Genomic DNA, 18,202 nt, shown 5'->3' on the forward strand with positions numbered 1-18,202 from the left:
TGAAGCAACTCACAGTTTTCAATTTGCTCTACACATTGCACAAATTAAAGGTGTATGGCCCTTGTCATTCTGTTTGATTTGCATTAAATGTAAAGTGGACCACCCGTGTGTCCATCCTTAGGTTGAGGAAAAGTATTTCAAAGTAATTGCCACACAGGGAGCTGCAGATAGTATTCAGGTGTATACAGGGATTACTAACTTTGTGCTCCTCAGGGAAAACTAATGATATTACAAACAACAAGAGGGACAGGCAGGGCTTTGTTAACGGTGTCCAGTGCACGCGCCCTTGTAGCACAGTATCAAAAAAGGAGTACGCAGTTCCGCCGGACCCTCGACGATAGCGTCGGTTAGGAGATTGGCACGGCTCCCATTGCGGAGAGGACATCTACAGCGTGGTGTCTAAACGCCGGGGGAATCCATAGAAGCACACGCTTCTTGTAATGCGGGTTTCTACAAGGCGGAACCGGGCACACATTATACTATATTAGGAAATGAACACCTCGTAGTGTAGATAGTTTCACTTGGTCTTAAAGAAATGCTCAGTATCGCTTTGAACACAATAGCATGAAACATGTCGACCATTATTATTTGGAGTAGGTTTTTGCTTTCACGGACCTTCAAGCCTGATGAGCAACCACTCTCCTTGTTTTTAGCGAGGTGGGTTACCACTTTATTAAAATGCCCTTGTGGACTACCCAACCTCTTTTAAAATCACCTACACACATCTACACCCTTCACTACCATTCCCTAGGGCCCTCATACCCACAGCACCGTACGGCAGGAACAAAAGATCCCCTCTAAAGAGCCCCTTTTTGGGTGCCAGTCGGGTATTGCACCGCCGACCCGACGAGGGGCGAACCCATATGATGAAGCATGACACCTAGCTTGCTGGGTGTGTGAGGTCTCTAGTTCCGAAAAGGAGGATCCCCCTCCTGTGTGCCTTCACTCACTTTTGTTTTCAACTGTCTAAATAGGTTTTATCCAGGGGAACTGCATACTCCTTTTTTTCTTAATAAAAAACTAATGATATCTCAGTCGCCAAACCATTGACCACAATCAGCACATGCTTCCCGCAAGACAAAAAAAAGTTTTTAATCCCTTTTGCGCTTTCAGACAGTTACTGCAGTGCTATTTGTACAGTCATAGAGTGTGCATGCCAACCATGAATGTCAGACCAGATTAGGCACAGTGTATCACATAAATTAAAAATGTGTGTCTCGTGGCTTTGCATTGTAAATGCAGAACAAGTAAATGGAAGTGAATCTACAGACTGGATCAGCATGTTGCAGATCTGTCCTACTGAATATTTGTAAGCTAAGGCCAAGCTCCTTTTGGGTGTTTTGTAGGGTTTGTCTGAAGTAGTGATTGTTAATTCAGGGAAGACAATAGCCATGAAAGCATAAATAGATTGCACTGTCTTACCCTTCTCTATGTGCTAAGGAAAATGTTTCTAAACGATGCAGTGTGCTATATTGCTTCATGTGTTAAAATGCATATTTCCCTTTGTGCTTTTACCACTCCGTGAGACTGAGTCTTATTTCGTTTCCATAGCGCGTACCTAGTGTCGGATTGGTTTAGCCTGTGATGTGTATTTTCCAGGTATAGCTCTTGAAATACAACTAAGCCCAAAAGATTGTTCATTTTTGTAAAACTCCGGTGGGCAGTAGACCTTGTCCAGTAGCAGAATTTCGTGATTTGTCACTGTGAAACCTGGCTTGAGCCCTGGCTCCCATTTGACCGTGCTGTGTGATATTAGGCCTATCACTTTGCTTCACTGTGCCTCACTTCCTTAGATTTATTAATGTGAGAGCAGCGTGTGAACTGTGCAAACGATATAAAACTGTACAAATATATATATCAGCTGTATAAACCAAAATGTTTGTTTATTTGTAGTTTAAAATACCATATTGTTTCTCGATAATAATAATATTGACCTCTTCTCCAGTGCACGCCACGCGCAGGTTTGACTTTTGACTTATTTGTGTTGACAATGTCGGGTCATTGGGTGGGAGAGACAGTCTTTGCCACAGAGTCTGAGAGGAGTTTGTGTTTTGAAATGGTAAATGTTATTAAATTTCACGTAGTACAGTACTGTGACCTAGTGTACTCAACCGAAACATCTGCAAAGCAAACAAAACAAAATAGGCAACTGTGTTACTTAGAATGATTTGACTGGAGGATAGGGTCTTCCAGACAAGCCCAAGCCGGCGAAGACTCGTGGGTCAGCACTGGCTGGCCCCTATTTAATAGGGCCATTTTTTAGGGCTCCTGGTTCAAGTCGAAGTCCCTTAGAGGTCGCGGGTCTGTGTGGCAGGATTCCTTGCTGCCATTCACCGTGTTTGATCCAGCGAGTGGTCTCTTTCTTTCAGTTTGTTTCCTGAGACACACTCGCAGGCGTCGCAGTATTAATTGCTTTCCCGCCATCTTCCCCACAGGCCCAAGGATTTGGAGATGCCCTGAGAAGCATGGCGGGCTCCAACGCAGGGCTGGAGAAGCAGGGCTGCCATCCCTTCTACGAGTCCATCATCGCCAGCCCATTCATCGCCCAGGTGAGTGGAGTGCGCGCGCGCAGCTCTGATTTCAAAGACCTCATTAGCACCTGTACAATGAATGACTCGCGCGAGGCGGGGGGCACCTGTAGATAAGGGTTATCTAATCATAAGTTAATGGCTGCTGCCCATTCTGAGACGATTAAAGCGTCTTCAGAAGATGCTACCGCACTGATTGTATTTGCGTGTCTTAGTTGAGTAGCTCAATATTTAAACACCACCTGTGTTCAGAAAGTAGAACTCATTTCGACCTTCAATGGGTGGCATAAAGGACGCCATTTTTCAGCCGCCCTCTCATTGGTTTTCGTGCAGGATGAAGCGACGTACACCACGTACCAGCACAGCACCCACGAGAGCTTCGCAGAAGTGCTGCTCAGAACGGGCAAATTAGCGGAAACCAAGAGCGACGGCGACAACCTGTTTCCAGCCACGGAAGGTAAAGTCGCGAGGCCCACTTGGACGAATTTACTTTGTTTTGCGCAATATGCATCCCTCACCAAGCCCTCAGTTTTACAACCGCACAGATGCATTTTGGATGCATGGAAAGTAACTATTATGCTTTGCAGTAGCCTATTTATGATTTTCCGCATTTGATAAATGGCAAAATAATGTGCGCCTCCCGCGTTCAACATCATTTCCAAAGTTAACTGCACTCAATTTGCTTTCAATAAATCCACACTTAGCCCCAGGTCTGAACTGCTCGCGAGGCACGATGAAGTGCCGCGGAGCTAGAAGAAATGAGTCACAAAGCGCAAGGCAACAATTAAATGTAAATGTGTTTGAGCGCGTGCGGGGTTGGTGGTGGTGGCATCTCGAATGCTCGGCACGTAAGAGGGACTTAGTGCTTCTGCAGTAACTGTCGTGGAGAATTGTGGCTCTCTGGCGGAGGCACCGGCTTTAAAAGGAGAGGCCTGGGATGTAATCTGAATTTCGCCAAGAGACATGTTGTGCTCTGTTTAAACAACCCCTCTTGCCTCAGTTCTCTAAACTCTCGGGGGATATTAATTAACAGTGCATCTTTTTAGCGCCCTCCAAGTCAAAGTAAGCACTGGCATTTAAATTAATGTTGTCCTAAATGGTCAGGGAATATTACACCTTTTTTGCACTTTCTTTGGAACGTTGAGAGCAGGGGAGCCTATCAGCAGGGCTGGTCCAAGGATTTGTGGGGCAGATGTGAGGCCCCTATAATTTCCATAAAAATTAACCTGACAGGAAGTAACATCATAGGAGGTTATATCAATTGGCCAATAATTATATGCCATTGTTTGAAGCTGCTTTGCAAGAAGCTACTTACCTAGTTTGGATATCAGTAAAATGATTAAAAATAGCGTCAATAATCCTAATAAAATACGTAAATATATTACAAATCTCTAATGAGTGGAAATATATTAAGTTAACTGAACTTAGTTATTGTTCTCTTGAATGGGATGAATGAAAATGATATGCAAACCAGGCATCCTGGCACTAAGAGATGTCCAATGGATAGGTGCCCATTTTGTACAAAAACCTGTACCTGTGAGGAGATACTGCTGTGAGGAGACACTGCCACGAGCTGAAATCGCCCTCTCCAGCCTCGGACCTCGCCTCGCCTGTTGGCGTGAGGGGCTGCACGGCTGACATCCAGTGGGAACTGGGGGCTCGAATTGGGCTGAGGCAGACAGCGGGGCTGCGAGCGTTGCAGGGACTCAATTTCCCAGGAGTCCCTGCGTGACCGATTGCCAGCTTCCGGTCCGCTCTCCCTGTTGTCCCGCCCACCGCCCATCGGAGCCCTTTTTAAAACTCTACTGCCCTTTTGACTGTGGGACCCATTTTGTACAAAAACCTGTACCTGTGAGGAGATACTGCTGTGAGGAGACACTGCCACGAGCTGAAATCGCCCTCTCCAGCCTCGGACCTCGCCGCACCCGCTTCGCGGGTGCCGCATTGCCTGTTGGCGTGAGGGGCTGCACGGCTGACTTCCAGTGGGAACTGGGGGCTCGAATTGGGCTGAGGCAGACAGCGGGGCTGCGAGCGTTGCAGGGACTCCATTTCCCAGGAGTCCCTGCGTGACCGATTGCCAGCTTCCGGTCCGCTCTCCCTGTTGTCCCGCCCACTGCCCGTAACGCCCTCTATATCTAGGGTCTAATCTCCCGCAGCGCGGGACGCAGCTCGGGGCGAAGACCGGGCAAAGAGCGGGCCGTTCTAGGCCGTTAGAGACCGATTAGGGCCGGGCCGGGCCACCCCTCTAACTCCTGTTGCAACTTAGGCTTATCACTAGCATATATCATTGTATCCCTCTTTTAATACCATCTTCTATATCACCATGTCTCCGAGAGGAAGCAGAAGTAAAACTGCGGCCAAAAACGGGCAACTTACTGGCCCTATAGATAGTTTTATCACAAGGGCAAACTCATTTATAGACCAGAGCATCTCACTCATAGAACGTAGGGTATCCCAAGACCTATTAGAGGCCAGAAGATCCTCTATGGGACACCTGGCAAACGCAAGAACGCCGGTCTCCCATAGGGACCTAAGGCAGAGTGAGGGTGGGGATAAAAGGCAGATCCTTCCAAATACAGTCGACTTATCGGTTTCGCAACTCTCGGAAACACAATTAACTTCAGATTTAGAAAAAACTCCAGATTTAGCCCCGCAACTCACCCCGGAAGAGGTAAGACAGGCAAGAGGGAGGAGGGAGGGAGTAATAAAGAAAAAGAAACTTGTAGAAATAAGTAATATAACAACAACCAAACCAATTGTATCCCCAATTGAGATAACAGAGAATACACCTAGCCCCCCTCTGCTGGAAAATCAGAACAGGCATTCGGTGATGATCCATCGCACACACGATATCTCACCTACTACTACCTTAGAAATAGTACCTAATGCTCCACTAATAAATGAGGTAGCTCAGAACCATAACACCGAATTACGATCAAAAATCGGAGACCTGTTGCAACAAACCTTTAATCCTATACAAGCTAGACCATGGGTACTCACAAACTTTCTCTCGGGGGCCAAATTTACAGTGTGGTTTGTGTCCGAGGGCCGCACCGGTGGGGGCGGGGTCAGTGGGGGAGGGGGCGGGCCTAGAGCAAAAAAAAAAACTGCGACCATGAGGTTGAACACAGGTCCCTGCAGCAGACGCCTTCGTCCACTGAGCTACCCGGCATACACACCTCTCTCTCTCTCTCTCTCTCTCTCTAGCTCTCTCTCTCTCTCTAGCTCTCTCTCTCTCTAGCTCTCTCTCTCTCTCTGCCTCCTTCCCTTTAGCTCTCTCTCTCTGCCTCCCTCCCTCCTTCCCTCTCTCTGCCTCCCTCCTTCCCTCTCTCTGCCTCCCTCCCTCCTTCCCTCTCTCTGCCTCCCTCCCTCCTTCCCTCTCTCTCTGCTTCCCGGTCTCCCTCGGTCTCACTCACTCTGACTGTCTCACTCCCTCTCCTTTCTTCTACCTCCCTCTTCCTCCCTCTTCCTTCCCTCTCCTTTCCTCTCCTTCCCTCCCTCACATTCACACCCTTCCCTTCCCCTCACTCCCCTTCCCCCTTTTCCCCCTCTCCCTCCCTCACTCCCCTTCCCTTTCCCTCACTCCCTCCCCTTCCCTCTCTCCCTCCCTCACTCCCCTTCCCTCTCTCTCTCTCCCTCCCTCACTCCCCTTCCCTCTCTCCCTCACTCCCCTTCCCTCTCTCTCTCCCTCCCTCACTCCCCTTCCCTCTCTCTCTCCCTCCCTCACTCCCCTTCCCTCTCTCTCTCCCTCACCTCACTGCCCTTCCATCTCTCCCTCCCTCCCTCCCCTTCCCTCCCTCACTCCCCTTCCCTCACTCCCTCACTCCCCTTCCCTCACCCCCTTCCCTCCCCTTCCCTCACCCCCTTCCCTCCCCTTCCCTCACTCCCTCCCCTCTCTCCCTTCCTCCCCTTCCCTCTCTCCCTCCCTCACTCTCTTCCCTCACATCTACTACATTGCTCCTAAAGCGTGGAAAGACCTGCCACTACACGTAAGAGCCTCCTCCTCGCTGCATTCCACAAGAAGACGAAGACGTGGCTTTTCGAATAGGTCCTAGATTTGGCTACATTCACACCTGCTCAGCACCAGGATACCCTTCTGGGTAATAGTGCACTCTACAAATCTGCATAACATAAAGGGTGTGGTTCTTTTCCAATGACACCACATGGCTATTTTTTAGGTCTCCTGGCGTTTAACAGCGCGTCAGCGCTGTGTCCGCCAGGAGATCTTTTGTCGCTGACTCTGCTTCCCAGGAGACAGCACCTGGCGCGCGCATTTTCTCTCCGAGGAGGCGATTAGAGCTGGCCACGCGCACGCGAACGAGCGCTGTGGCCAGCTGCTGTCTCCTGGGAAGCTCCTACACGCATGCGCATTCACACAGACACAGACACACACACGAGCACCCATGCACGCACGCACGCACATACATACATACATACATACATACAGAGACACACACTCTCCCATGCATACACACACACACGAGTGCGCCGAGGCCCCCCCGCCGTCGCACACATACATACACACACGAGCATACACACACACACACACACACACACGTGCACCGATACCCCCTCCTACCTCCTACAACTAAGTTGTCCGGTCCTGTTCTCTTCCGTGCAGTCCTTGGATTCCGCCGGTTTCTCCTCTCGTTGCCCGCTGCCCGTCTCTGCCGGTCTGTGATCCCACTTCTGGCCGTTTAGCGCGCATGCGTGTGATTGCACGCATGCGCTTTCCAGATCCAGCGGCGAACACTACTCCTGCTTGAGCAGCGTTAACCCCATCGCTGCCAGCCAAGGCTGAAAACAGAGCAGAAGCAGCCAGGCAGCGGCTGCACAGCTCACTAAAGGCAGAGGGCACAGGCAGCTCAGAACGATGAAGCATCAATTGTATTTATTAATAGCAGCCACAGCAGGTCAGCTGCACTCCTATATACCGGCGCGCGCCGCGGGTTCAGGGAGGTACACTGGCAGGGAGAGCTATATCAATATAATACTATACTGCTGACTTTCAAAGGGGCTGCTTCCATTAGGACCGGAGTATCACGGGGTCAACTGGTGGCAATGGAATATTTATATACCTTATATAGCTGCCACCGAGCACTCAGGATGGTTTGCAGTGACTGCTAGGAGTCAGTGAGCTTACAGAGAGCCCCCTTTTCGGTCACAGGCTGCTCTGAAGACAGGCAGTAGCAGTAAAACACACTACTGTGTGTGTCACTACACTGTTTGAACACCGTTATCTTACTGGGACATGTGGTATGGTAACAGTTATGTATTACACTGGTGGCCAAAGGAGCTAATGTGCCTACTCCAAGGATCTGTGTTTGCTCTCCTATACTCACATGTTCACTTGTTTGATTCCACATGAGTTTACATGGCTTTTCATCCTTCTAAGGTCGATAAAATGAGTACCATTGAACAGAGGATCTTTGACCATTCAATAGCACAACTAAACTTTCAGTGAGCTTACAGAGAGCCCCCTTTTCGGTCACAGGCTGCTCTGAAGACAGGCAGTAGCAGTAAAACACACTACTGTGTGTGTCACTACACTGTCCGAACACCGTTATCTTACTGGGACATGTGGTATGGTAACAGTTATGTATTACACTGGTGGCCAAAGGAGCTAATGTGCCTACTCCAAGGATCTGTGTTTGCTCTCCTATACTCACATGTTCACTTGTTTGATTTCACATGAGTTTACATGGCTTTTCATCCTTCTAAGGTCGATAAAATGAGTACCATTGAACAAAGGATCTTTGACCATTCAATAGCACAACTAAACTTTTCAGTGAGCTTACAGAGAGCCCCCTTTTCAGTCACAGGCTGCTCTGAAGACAGGCAGTAGCAGTAAAACACACCACTGTGTGTGTCACTACACTGTTTGAACACCGTTATCTTACTGGGACATGTGGTATGGTAACAGTTATGTATTACACTGGTGGCCAAAGGAGCTAATGTGCCTACTCCAAGGATCTGTGTTTGCTCTCCTATACTCACATGTTCACTTGTTTGATTTCACATGAGTTTACATGGCTTTTCATCCTTCTAAGGTCGATAAAATGAGTACCATTGAACAAAGGATCTTTGACCATTCAATAGCACAACTAAACTTTTCAGTGAGCTTACAGAGAGCCCCCTTTTCAGTCACAGGCTGCTCTGAAGACAGGCAGTAGCAGTAAAACACACCACTGTGTGTGTCACTACACTGTCCGAACACCGTTATCTTACTGGGACATGTGGTATGGTAACAGTTATGTATTACACTGGTGGCCAAAGGAGCTAATGTGCCTACTCCAAGGATCTGTGTTTGCTCTCCTATACTCACATGTTCACTTGTTTGATTCCACATGAGTTTACATGGCTTTTCATCCTTCTAAGGTCGATAAAATGAGTACCATTGAACAGAGGATCTTTGACCATTCAATAGCACAACTAAACTTTCAGTGAGCTTACAGAGAGCCCCCTTTTCGGTCACAGGCTGCTCTGAAGACAGGCAGTAGCAGTAAAACACACTACTGTGTGTGTCAGTACACTGTCCGAACACCGTTATCTTACTGGGTCATGTGGTATGGTAACTTATGTATTACACTGGTGGCCAAAGGAGCTAATGTGCCTACTCCAAGGATCTGTGTTTGCTCTCCTATACTCACATGTTCACTTGTTTGATTCCACATGAGTTTACATGGCTTTTCATCCTTCTAAGGTCGATAAAATGTTTACCATTGAACAGAGGATCTTTGACCATTCAATAGCACAACTAAACTTTTCAGTGAGCTTACAGAGAGCCCCCTTTTCGGTCACAGGCTGCTCTGAAGACAGGCAGTAGCAGTAAAACACACTACTGTGTGTGTCACTACACTGTCCGAACACCGTTATCTTACTGGGTCATGTGGTATAGTAACAGTTATGTATTACACTGGTGGCCAAAGGAGCTAACGTGCCTACTCCAAGGATCTGTGTTTGCTCTCCTATACTCACATGTTCACTTGTTTGATTCCACATGAGTTTACATGGCTTTTCATCCTTCTAAGGTCGATAAAATGAGTACCATTGAACAGAGGATCTTTGACCATTCAATAGCACAACTAAACTTTTCAGTGAGCTTACAGAGAGCGCAGAGTAGTGAATGCAGAGTAGTGAATGGAGAGTAGTGAGTAGTGAGTGCCGAGTAGTGAGTGCAGAGTAGTGAGTAGTGAGTGCAGAGTAGTGAGTAGTGAGTGCAGAGTAGTGAGTAGTGAGTAGTGAGTGCAAAGTAGTGAGTGCAGAGTAGTGAGTAGTGAGTGCAGAGTAGTGAGCAGTGAGTGCAGAGTAGTGAGTAGTGAGTGCAGAGTAGTGAGTGCAGAGTAGTGAGTGCAGAGTAGTGAGTAGTGAGTGCAGAGTAGTGAGCAGTGAGTGCAGAGTAGTGAGTGCAGAGTAGTGAGTAGTGAGTGCAGAGTAGTGAGTAGTGAGTGCAGAGTAGTGAGTGCAGAGTAGTGAGTAGTGAGTGCAGAGTAGTGAGCAGTGAGTGCAGAGTAGTGAGTAGTGAGTGCAGAGTAGTGAGTAGTGAGTGCAGAGTAGTGAGCAGTGAGTGCAGAGTAGTGAGTGCAGAGTAGTGAGTGCAGAGTAGTGAGTGCAGAGTAGTGAGTGCAGAGTAGTGAGCTGCCTCAAGTGAAGTACTCTGGTACCCAAGGATGACTAGCAAACAATATTATTCACAACGTTGCTTACTATTCAGCAACATTTGACAGTTTGCAAATCATCTTTATACAACAATTCAGAGTTTGATAACAAGTTAATGTAACACATTGTAATATACAATGCCAATAGCTCAAACTTTAAAGCTGGGAGACCTATTGCATTGTAAATGCTTGTTGCTTTATGTCGCAGGTAAGCCCATTTAAAGTGACACTTCATACTCACAATGTAAACAAGTGCTGGGCCTCTGCGCATCTCGCTGGGCGGCGAGCCCGAGATTTCCAGAGATACTGGCGGTAATTACATCCACACCGCCAATGTTTATAGCCCGAGACAAGAGCTCCTGCCCGTCACATGCCATTCACCTCGAAGCGATCTGACAAGCCGGAGATCTCTTAAAACGCAAATGATATAAGATTGTATTAATTCCACTGAACTCCCCCTGCCCACCCCCAACAGTAGAAAAAGAATGTTTTTGAGAAAAAGTGGTTTGTATTTTACGTTGCCCAGGGCGATGGGAGAGGCGCTCTTCCTAGCCCAGGGGCGACTGCGCTGTTTAAGCATCGAAAGATGCTGGGGCAGGACGACTGCGTGATCACAAAAGCAGCCAAACCGTAGCTTCTCTGATTTTTTTTCGCTGGAGTTTGCCATCCAGACTTCACATCACAAACGAAGGGGCCAAGTGTCAGCGTGTTATCTTGTTATCCAAATATTTAGACGTGGCAGCTCCAAAGGGGGCAGAGTTTTCATGCAGAATAACAAGGGAGTATTGTTAAACGCCCAGACTATTAGTTAAAGGCAGTTTACACTTTCTTCGAATGTAAAGGAACCATGTAAATCTGCTCAGTGGAATAATGCACACGCTGCAAGGGCTTGTGGGCAGCCTGCAAACCACCGGTTCCAGTTCTGGCGCACCCCCTCGACCTTTCATCTCTCTGGGGCCAATAGGAAGTCGGCAATCGATAGTATTACATAACACCAACTACCAATACAGCGCTTTGAGATTTTGCGGCTGAAGCGCTTTACAGGGAAACATACTAACAAACATACTTTTGACTCATTAAAAGCAGAGAATGCGCCCTCGTTAATTTCTTTTGAATCTGTCCTGATGGCGAGCGGAGCGGGGCTGCGGGCTCTACCAGAAGGGCCATTAACGGCGAGCAAGAGCCCAGGGGTGGGAGGGGGTCTTGGCAGTAAATATTGGGCTTGGGCCCATACCCTGCCTGTGTGCCCTCCCCCTTCCCGGGCTGTGACAGCTTACAGGCGCGCGCACACAGCCGCACCCAAGCATTTCACAGGTCTTTAACAGGCCATTAGCATGTTAATGAGGCTATTTTCACCTCTCAGCGCCCCTGCAGCCCCACTCTGACTACCGCGGAAATCGCCCGGCCCCCACAGGCAGCAGAGTCTCGATGTCAGCGTTGGTTGCAGACAGCCTTTAAAAAAATAAATAACCTCGGGTACGATGTCTGAAAGGTCCGCGGGCCGCCGGGAAAGGCTTGCCGGGCCGCCAGCGGCCCGCGGGCCGTACTATGAGTACCCCTGAGCTAGACTAACAAAGATAGAAACAGCGATAGCCGAAATTTCAGCTCTGATGAAACCAAGCCAAAAACCTAATCTAATCCAGGAGCCACAAAAAACAGCGGCAGCTAAGCCGCTCAGTTTAACCCCCACTGTCCAAGTGAAAAATTCGACTCCTTCACTGGCAGTAGTAGCTAAGCCCATAAATACGACAGTGGTTAAGAATAAAACAACAGAAAATCCATCATCAAATCCCTCAAGTATAACAATTAATACCCCTCATGAACACACTAACAGAGGCACGAAAACGAAACAATCCCAAATAAACAGAGAGAGGGAGAGACAACCGCCGGACATAATACGCCCGGTTACCCTTCCGCCAGAAGCAAGCCCATTTGTTGTCATAATGACAGGCGTCCCAGAATTGGTGGATCAAAATCCTGAACCAAACTGGTCACTAAGAAATAAGATCCAGCACTGGCTTAGTATAAATCGTCCACCTCCGCCCTACTGTTCAACTAGAATCCTGATGGTCAGAAGAGCTCCCTGGGTGGGCCATGGGAAAAAAACAATACAGGGCGACTGTATTTTAATTACTTTTGAAGACCCCAGAGTAGTCGAGTACATTATGCTCAGGCGAGGACTTTAGTTTAAATGGGGGGATCGGCACAAAGCGCCTCTCCTTTTTCTACCCACCAAGATTTCCGGATGGTTCCTCTCTGAACGATGGACCCTGGTACACAGTGGGTCCTCGTTACCGGCGAAGAGAAAGGGATGAGTGGAGAGGGCAACATCAGAAGGGGAATTACAGAGAACCATCTCGATGGGAGGGTTGGAATGGAATACCATTAACGAACAGGTATAGTGGCTTAGAGTCAGTGGACTGACCATCACAGCGTGAAGACCCTGGGAGCCAAAATCCAGAGAACTCCGACACCTTTCATAATTCCCAAAGTGGTAAAACCCTTAGAACTGACTGTCCACTTTTGGGTATTGTTTCCTGGAATATTGCTGGACTACGCCCAAAGATTGAAGACGGGAGTATCATGAACCTCGTGGGTAGACACCAAATTGTCTGCCTTCAGGAGACATGGTCACCGACAGAACTTCACCTTTTGGGCTTTAAGACGTATTTTTCCCCCGCTTTAGTGGGGCCCAAGGGCAGGCCAAAGGGAGGACTAAACATCTATATAGCCAACACTATCCAGCAAATAAAAATAACTACCATCGAATTGGATGATAACTTCCAGATTCTCTGTCTTTCCCTACCCAAAAAAGAGTCGGTTATCCTCATAAACTTCTATAACAACCTTGAGGAACAACACCTCCTGAGGGTAATAGTAAAAATAAACGAGAAACTATCTACCCTAAGGCAGGAAAAAGGTGAAAAGGGCCCCGTATTCTTTCTATGGGCGGGGGATTTCAATTTACATCATTGCAAACACCTGGGGAAAAACTGCGCAGGGATGGTGACTGAGGAGGGTAATCCCCTCGTTCACTTCTGTCACTCTAAATTGGGTACTATGATGAATGACCTCTTATCAGATCTGGACCTCCAAATAGCTAACATCCCAGACGGTAGTACCAGCCACCTAGAACCAACTTATGTGGGAAGGGGGTTTTATTCAACGGTCGATTACATTTTAATATCGGCTGGTCTCCAAGCTAGAGTTAACCATTTTGAAGTTATCCCAAACACTTTAAGCGATCACTCAGCTCTCAAACTTGAATTGAATTTAATCCAGCAACAATCTTTACCCCAAATAATAGCAAAAGCACTGAGTCAGAATAATATAAATTTGGGACAATTAAACGGACTCACAATAAAGTGGGGGAAGATAAACCCTGGAGAACTCACCGAAGAGCTGATAAAATCGATATATCCCCAGATCAAGAAATGTCTGGACCTAATGACGGCAGACGAGGAAGTCCTTAGTAACTTCTCCAAAATCATGGAAAAAATCAAATCCTTACTCACAATAAGACCAACAATCCGACCCTTGAGCAACAAAGGCTGGTTTAATCATGACTGCACTCAGGCTCATACTAAACTCAAGCTAGCGTTAAACAAAGATGATAGAGATCCCCATCTAATCGCCACTTTAAGAAAGGAATATCTTGCCATACGAAAGAAGATAAAGGCGGAACTAAAGCAGGCCTTGTGGGATGAACTTCACGTTAGTGCCCAAGCAAAAAACAGTGAAGCATTTTGGAGAGTAGTGAGGACTCCATTCCTGGCAGATGAAAAAACCCCAAAAATCGAAGTTGCCATAGATGAGACTGTGTGGGTATCGCATTTCTCTAAAATTTTCCAAAAGTGCGCAATAAACCACGAAATTGAACGAGAAAATCTCCCAAACGTGACATATCCCATACAAATAGAGTTTGAAATCTCGGAGATCCTTCTGGCCCTAAAATCAAGTAAAAATGGAAAAGCTCCAGGGCCGGATGGAGTCCCGGTCGATCTTTTTAAACATAACACAGATCTTTGGGCCCCTATCCTTACTAGGGTATGCACGGCAGCTGCAAAGATAGGACTTCTAGAGTCTTGGACGAGGTCCGTGATGGTTCCGATTTTTAAAAAGGGAAACCGCCAGGACCCGGCCTGCTACCGCCCGATATCCTTGTTGGATTCGTTGGTCAAGATAGCAGGTAGAGTAATCTTGGAGCGACTCCAGCAGTGGGTGGAAGAGAGAGGTATTTTGTCTGATTTGCAATTTGGTTTCCGGGAGGGCTTCGGGACAGTGGAACAGGCCCTAAACCTCTCGATCATTATGGGGAAGTACATACACGCAAAGCAGGACAGACTCTACATGGTCTATATAGCTTGCTTAATCTCCACAACGGCCCCAACAGCGCTGGGATGCCTGGCTTCACCTTGGGGGTGCCCAGGAGTGGACATTCCACAGGGAAAAACCAGGAAGGGTTCCTAAGCGGTATACAGACAGCGCCGGGACACCTCCGTTGGAGGTAGCTGTGCGCTTTACAAATGGCATTTACATTTACATATGTGGATCTGTCGGCTGCTTTCGATTGTGTCTCCCATAAAAAATTATGGTCCGTGCTATCAGAAATGGGGGTGGACTTACCACTTTTAAACTTTCTGAGAGAGTTGTATTCTAACCCCTCTGCGAGAGTCCGTTTCGGCACAAAGGGCGAGCTATCGACGTCATTCGGAGTGGAGCGTGGAGTCAGGCAAGGATGTGTCCTGGCTCCCTTCTTATTCTCCCTCTATACTAACAGCTTGGAGGTTGAGCTTTTGAGGGGTGCCCAGGACCTCCCACAGGCAAAACAACGCCCGATTCCAGCTCTACTCTATGCGGACGATGCCGTCCTGCTGGCACGGACTCCTCGCGAACTTCAGAAGGTACTCTGTAGATATTCTTCGTTTATGGGTAGTCTTGATCTCCATATAAACGTGACAAAGACCTTTGTAATGACGGCAGGCACAGGGAGGAAGCAGCCTAAAGACATAGTGCTTAAAAATAAAAAAATAGAGTTTACATCTGATTACTGTTAACTGGGCATCACGATAGATGATAAACTATCCTGGAAAGTGGCAGTCGATGCCAGGAAACATTGTTTTAAGAGAGCCATAGCAGCATTGGTGTCCTTTTCGCAAAAACTGGGCAAACAACCACCCCTGGAATTATTAAAAATTTACAGAGCCAAATGCCAGTCAACAGCATTGTATGGGGCTGGCGTCTGGGGCCACACAGATGTCTCAGCGCTACAGGTTGCAGAAAATGCATTTCTGAGGTTCCTTCTGATGGCCCCAAAGCGATCCTCAACATACGCGTGCCACGTGGAACTAGGCACGCCATATGTTGAGGACCTGGCAAGAATTCAACCATTGCTCCTTTGGCGGCGCATCTGGACCTCTGAAAAAAATGCATTAACTAAGAGGATAGTGGCAGATGCCATGACATTAGACCACTCCCTAAAAATAAAATGGCTCGCCTATATTAAGAATTTCTTCACGGATCTAGGAGTGGAGTATTATTACTCCACCCCGGAAAAGATCAGTGAAATTTCAAAGAAAGAGCTAAAAGATCTGGCCCTGGGCCATTTGGACAACTTAAGGCTCCTCTCTGAAGTAGGCAACCCTTCTGTCCATCACGCCATAATGGTCCAAACCACTTTCTCTATCCAGCCCTATCTAAACCTTGAAATGAGTATTTTTGATCGTTTACTTCTGACAAGGTTCAGATTAAACCTATTTCATAGGCTAGTAGCTTTCCCTGTAATGAATGCTTGGGACTCGACCTTACCCCTCTGTCCTTGCGACGAAAAGTCACTACAATCCACCCTACATGTAGTCATGTTCTGCAAATTTTATAACGAACATCGTAAATTGTGGTTACTGTCTTTGTTAAAATCTTGGGGTTTTAAACAATGTCGTCCTGCTATGATATCTCTACAGTTTTTAGACACAGAAATTACTTGTTATCATGTTCTTAACTTTTTGAAATGTATATTCAGACATAGGAAAAATTTGTAAAGTAATGTCTATTATCCAGTATATTTAAAATGAAATATGAAAATAATCTCTGTGCGCTAAATTGTACTGTATTGCTAAACTGTACTGTATTGTAAAATTTTATGTTCATAATTTTTTTTTAAAATGCAAAACTTCATGTATTAATATTGCTTTTATAGATTTCTAATTTTGAAATTCCGAATAAAGAAAGTTTATTATATAAGGTGCAAACCATGCCAAAGTGGAGAAAGAACAGTTTCAAGTGTTTTTCCAAAGATTGGAGTCACACCGTAGCTCAAGAGGGAGAGAGTTCCAGTCCCACACAACTAGAAAGGAGAAGGATTTGCCTCCAATCAGGGCTATCTACATTTTGGATGGCACAGAGTATAGGATTCTGGAATGAACAGTACGGAGGGCTTTAAAAAGAGAGAACCTTTTTAATGCAGTGTACAGTGACAAATGGATAGTGCCTTGCAGATAGAGGATGTCAGACCAAAAACCCAGCAGACAGCAGAAAGGTGGGAAGAAATGGCATGGCGATGCAACCATCTCAGATGAGAAGCCTAGCACTGTTCTGAATGATTTGAAGGGTACCGAATATTAGAAGGTGGGAAGTCCAAGAGAGAGGGCATTTGCATAATCTTGTGAGAAGATGATTGACTGCACAATACCTTCACAGTATTGAGAGGGGAGAAAAGGGATGATTTTGTGTTGCTTATGAATGTAGAAAAAGCAAGTGGATGAAACATGGTTAATCTGTTCCGAAAAAAAGAGAAGACGCTGGAAAATGAATCCAAGATTTTTTTGCTGACTCCGCCAATGTAGGGAATTGGCCCAGCTCCACCAGCCACACCATATGGTATGCAATTCTTTAAAAAATGAGAACCCTTGTATTTGTCTTCATTCAGAAATCAACTGCTAGCATACAAGTCCAAACATATTCTTGGGCAAAGACCAGATTGCCACTGTGGGAAATGAGGTTTGGGTTTCAATATACGCAAGCTATCAGCAAGAAACCAAAGGTCTGTATGAGTAAGACTACCTGGGAATTATATAGATTGAACAGTGGAGACCCAATATATTCCACAAATCAGAGGTTTAGTACATAATAGAAATAGGTGGTGAGTGGATTGTTTCAGATTTCCCAAATAGGATAGAGGTAAGCCACACCAGGAGAATACCTTAAATTCTAGGTCGTACGAGTTGATTTATAAGGACTGGCTTGGAACATGTGTCAAATGTGGCACTAAGGCTTGGTAATATTAAAGCTGCTCAAACTCCATGATCAAGAGTTGGCCACAAATCATCTGACACAGCACAAAGTGCTACTTCGAACTCCTAGAGTAGTTAGAAGCCAACCAGCACATTGTCAATGAGTAAATCTGAAAGAAACACGTTAGTGTTAGATTCCTTACCTTAGAATTACCCCCAGGCGTCAGACTGGATCCGGAAAGTTTTCGTCAGCAGTTCCCTTGCGCGTCGGTAGGCGTCGTCTGCGACTGCGTCCGTCGTCGGCGTCGTGATCGCCGGAATTATGTAGTCAGAGTATTTAGACGCCGCCCTCGCGCGCTGACGTCCGTTCTTTTTTCCGCGCCAGCAAGCGCAGATCCGGGAAGAGCAGTACTCTAGTAATTTTTTTACTAACTTTTTTGATCTCTTTTGATCACTTTTCGAGTAAACCTTCGACTCGCGGTGCCGTTAGGGATGCCTGGTTTTAAACCTTGCGAGTCCTATCACTGCCTGATGTCGGTGACCGACCCCCACCGTTGGTGCCTTTACTGCCTCAGGGCTGACCATGATGGCAAGTCGTGCCCCGACTGCCGGGCCTTGACCTCGAAGGCTAGACGGGAGCGGTCCCGTAAGCTGCTCGAGCTCTGGCAGTCGGCTCTGCGCCACTCGTGGTCTCGGTCGAAGAGGAAGTCAAGGGACCGGTCGCAGAGCCGCAGTCATCGCCGCTCGTCGAGTCACCACCACTCGTCGGGCTCCAAGTCCTCCGGTA

At 47.1% G+C, this 18,202-nt stretch overlaps 1 protein-coding gene across 3 annotated transcripts in view; it reads left to right on the plus strand.

Annotated features, from left to right (window-relative positions):
- The window catches only part of NBAS (NBAS subunit of NRZ tethering complex), a 2,361,081-nt gene that overhangs the window by 934,160 nt on the left and 1,408,719 nt on the right, over positions 1 to 18,202 (plus strand). For all 3 annotated transcript variants that reach the window (XM_078647778.1, XM_078647779.1, XM_078647780.1), the window contains 2 exons: positions 2,436 to 2,549; positions 2,862 to 2,985. In XM_078647778.1, the coding sequence (XP_078503904.1) occupies positions 2,436 to 2,549; positions 2,862 to 2,985 (238 nt within the window). The remainder of the gene's footprint in view (positions 1 to 2,435; positions 2,550 to 2,861; positions 2,986 to 18,202) is intronic.

The sequence above is a fragment of the Lissotriton helveticus genome, chromosome 6 (assembly GCF_964261635.1).
Source record: "Lissotriton helveticus chromosome 6, aLisHel1.1, whole genome shotgun sequence".
Lineage (NCBI taxonomy): Eukaryota > Metazoa > Chordata > Amphibia > Caudata > Salamandridae > Lissotriton > Lissotriton helveticus.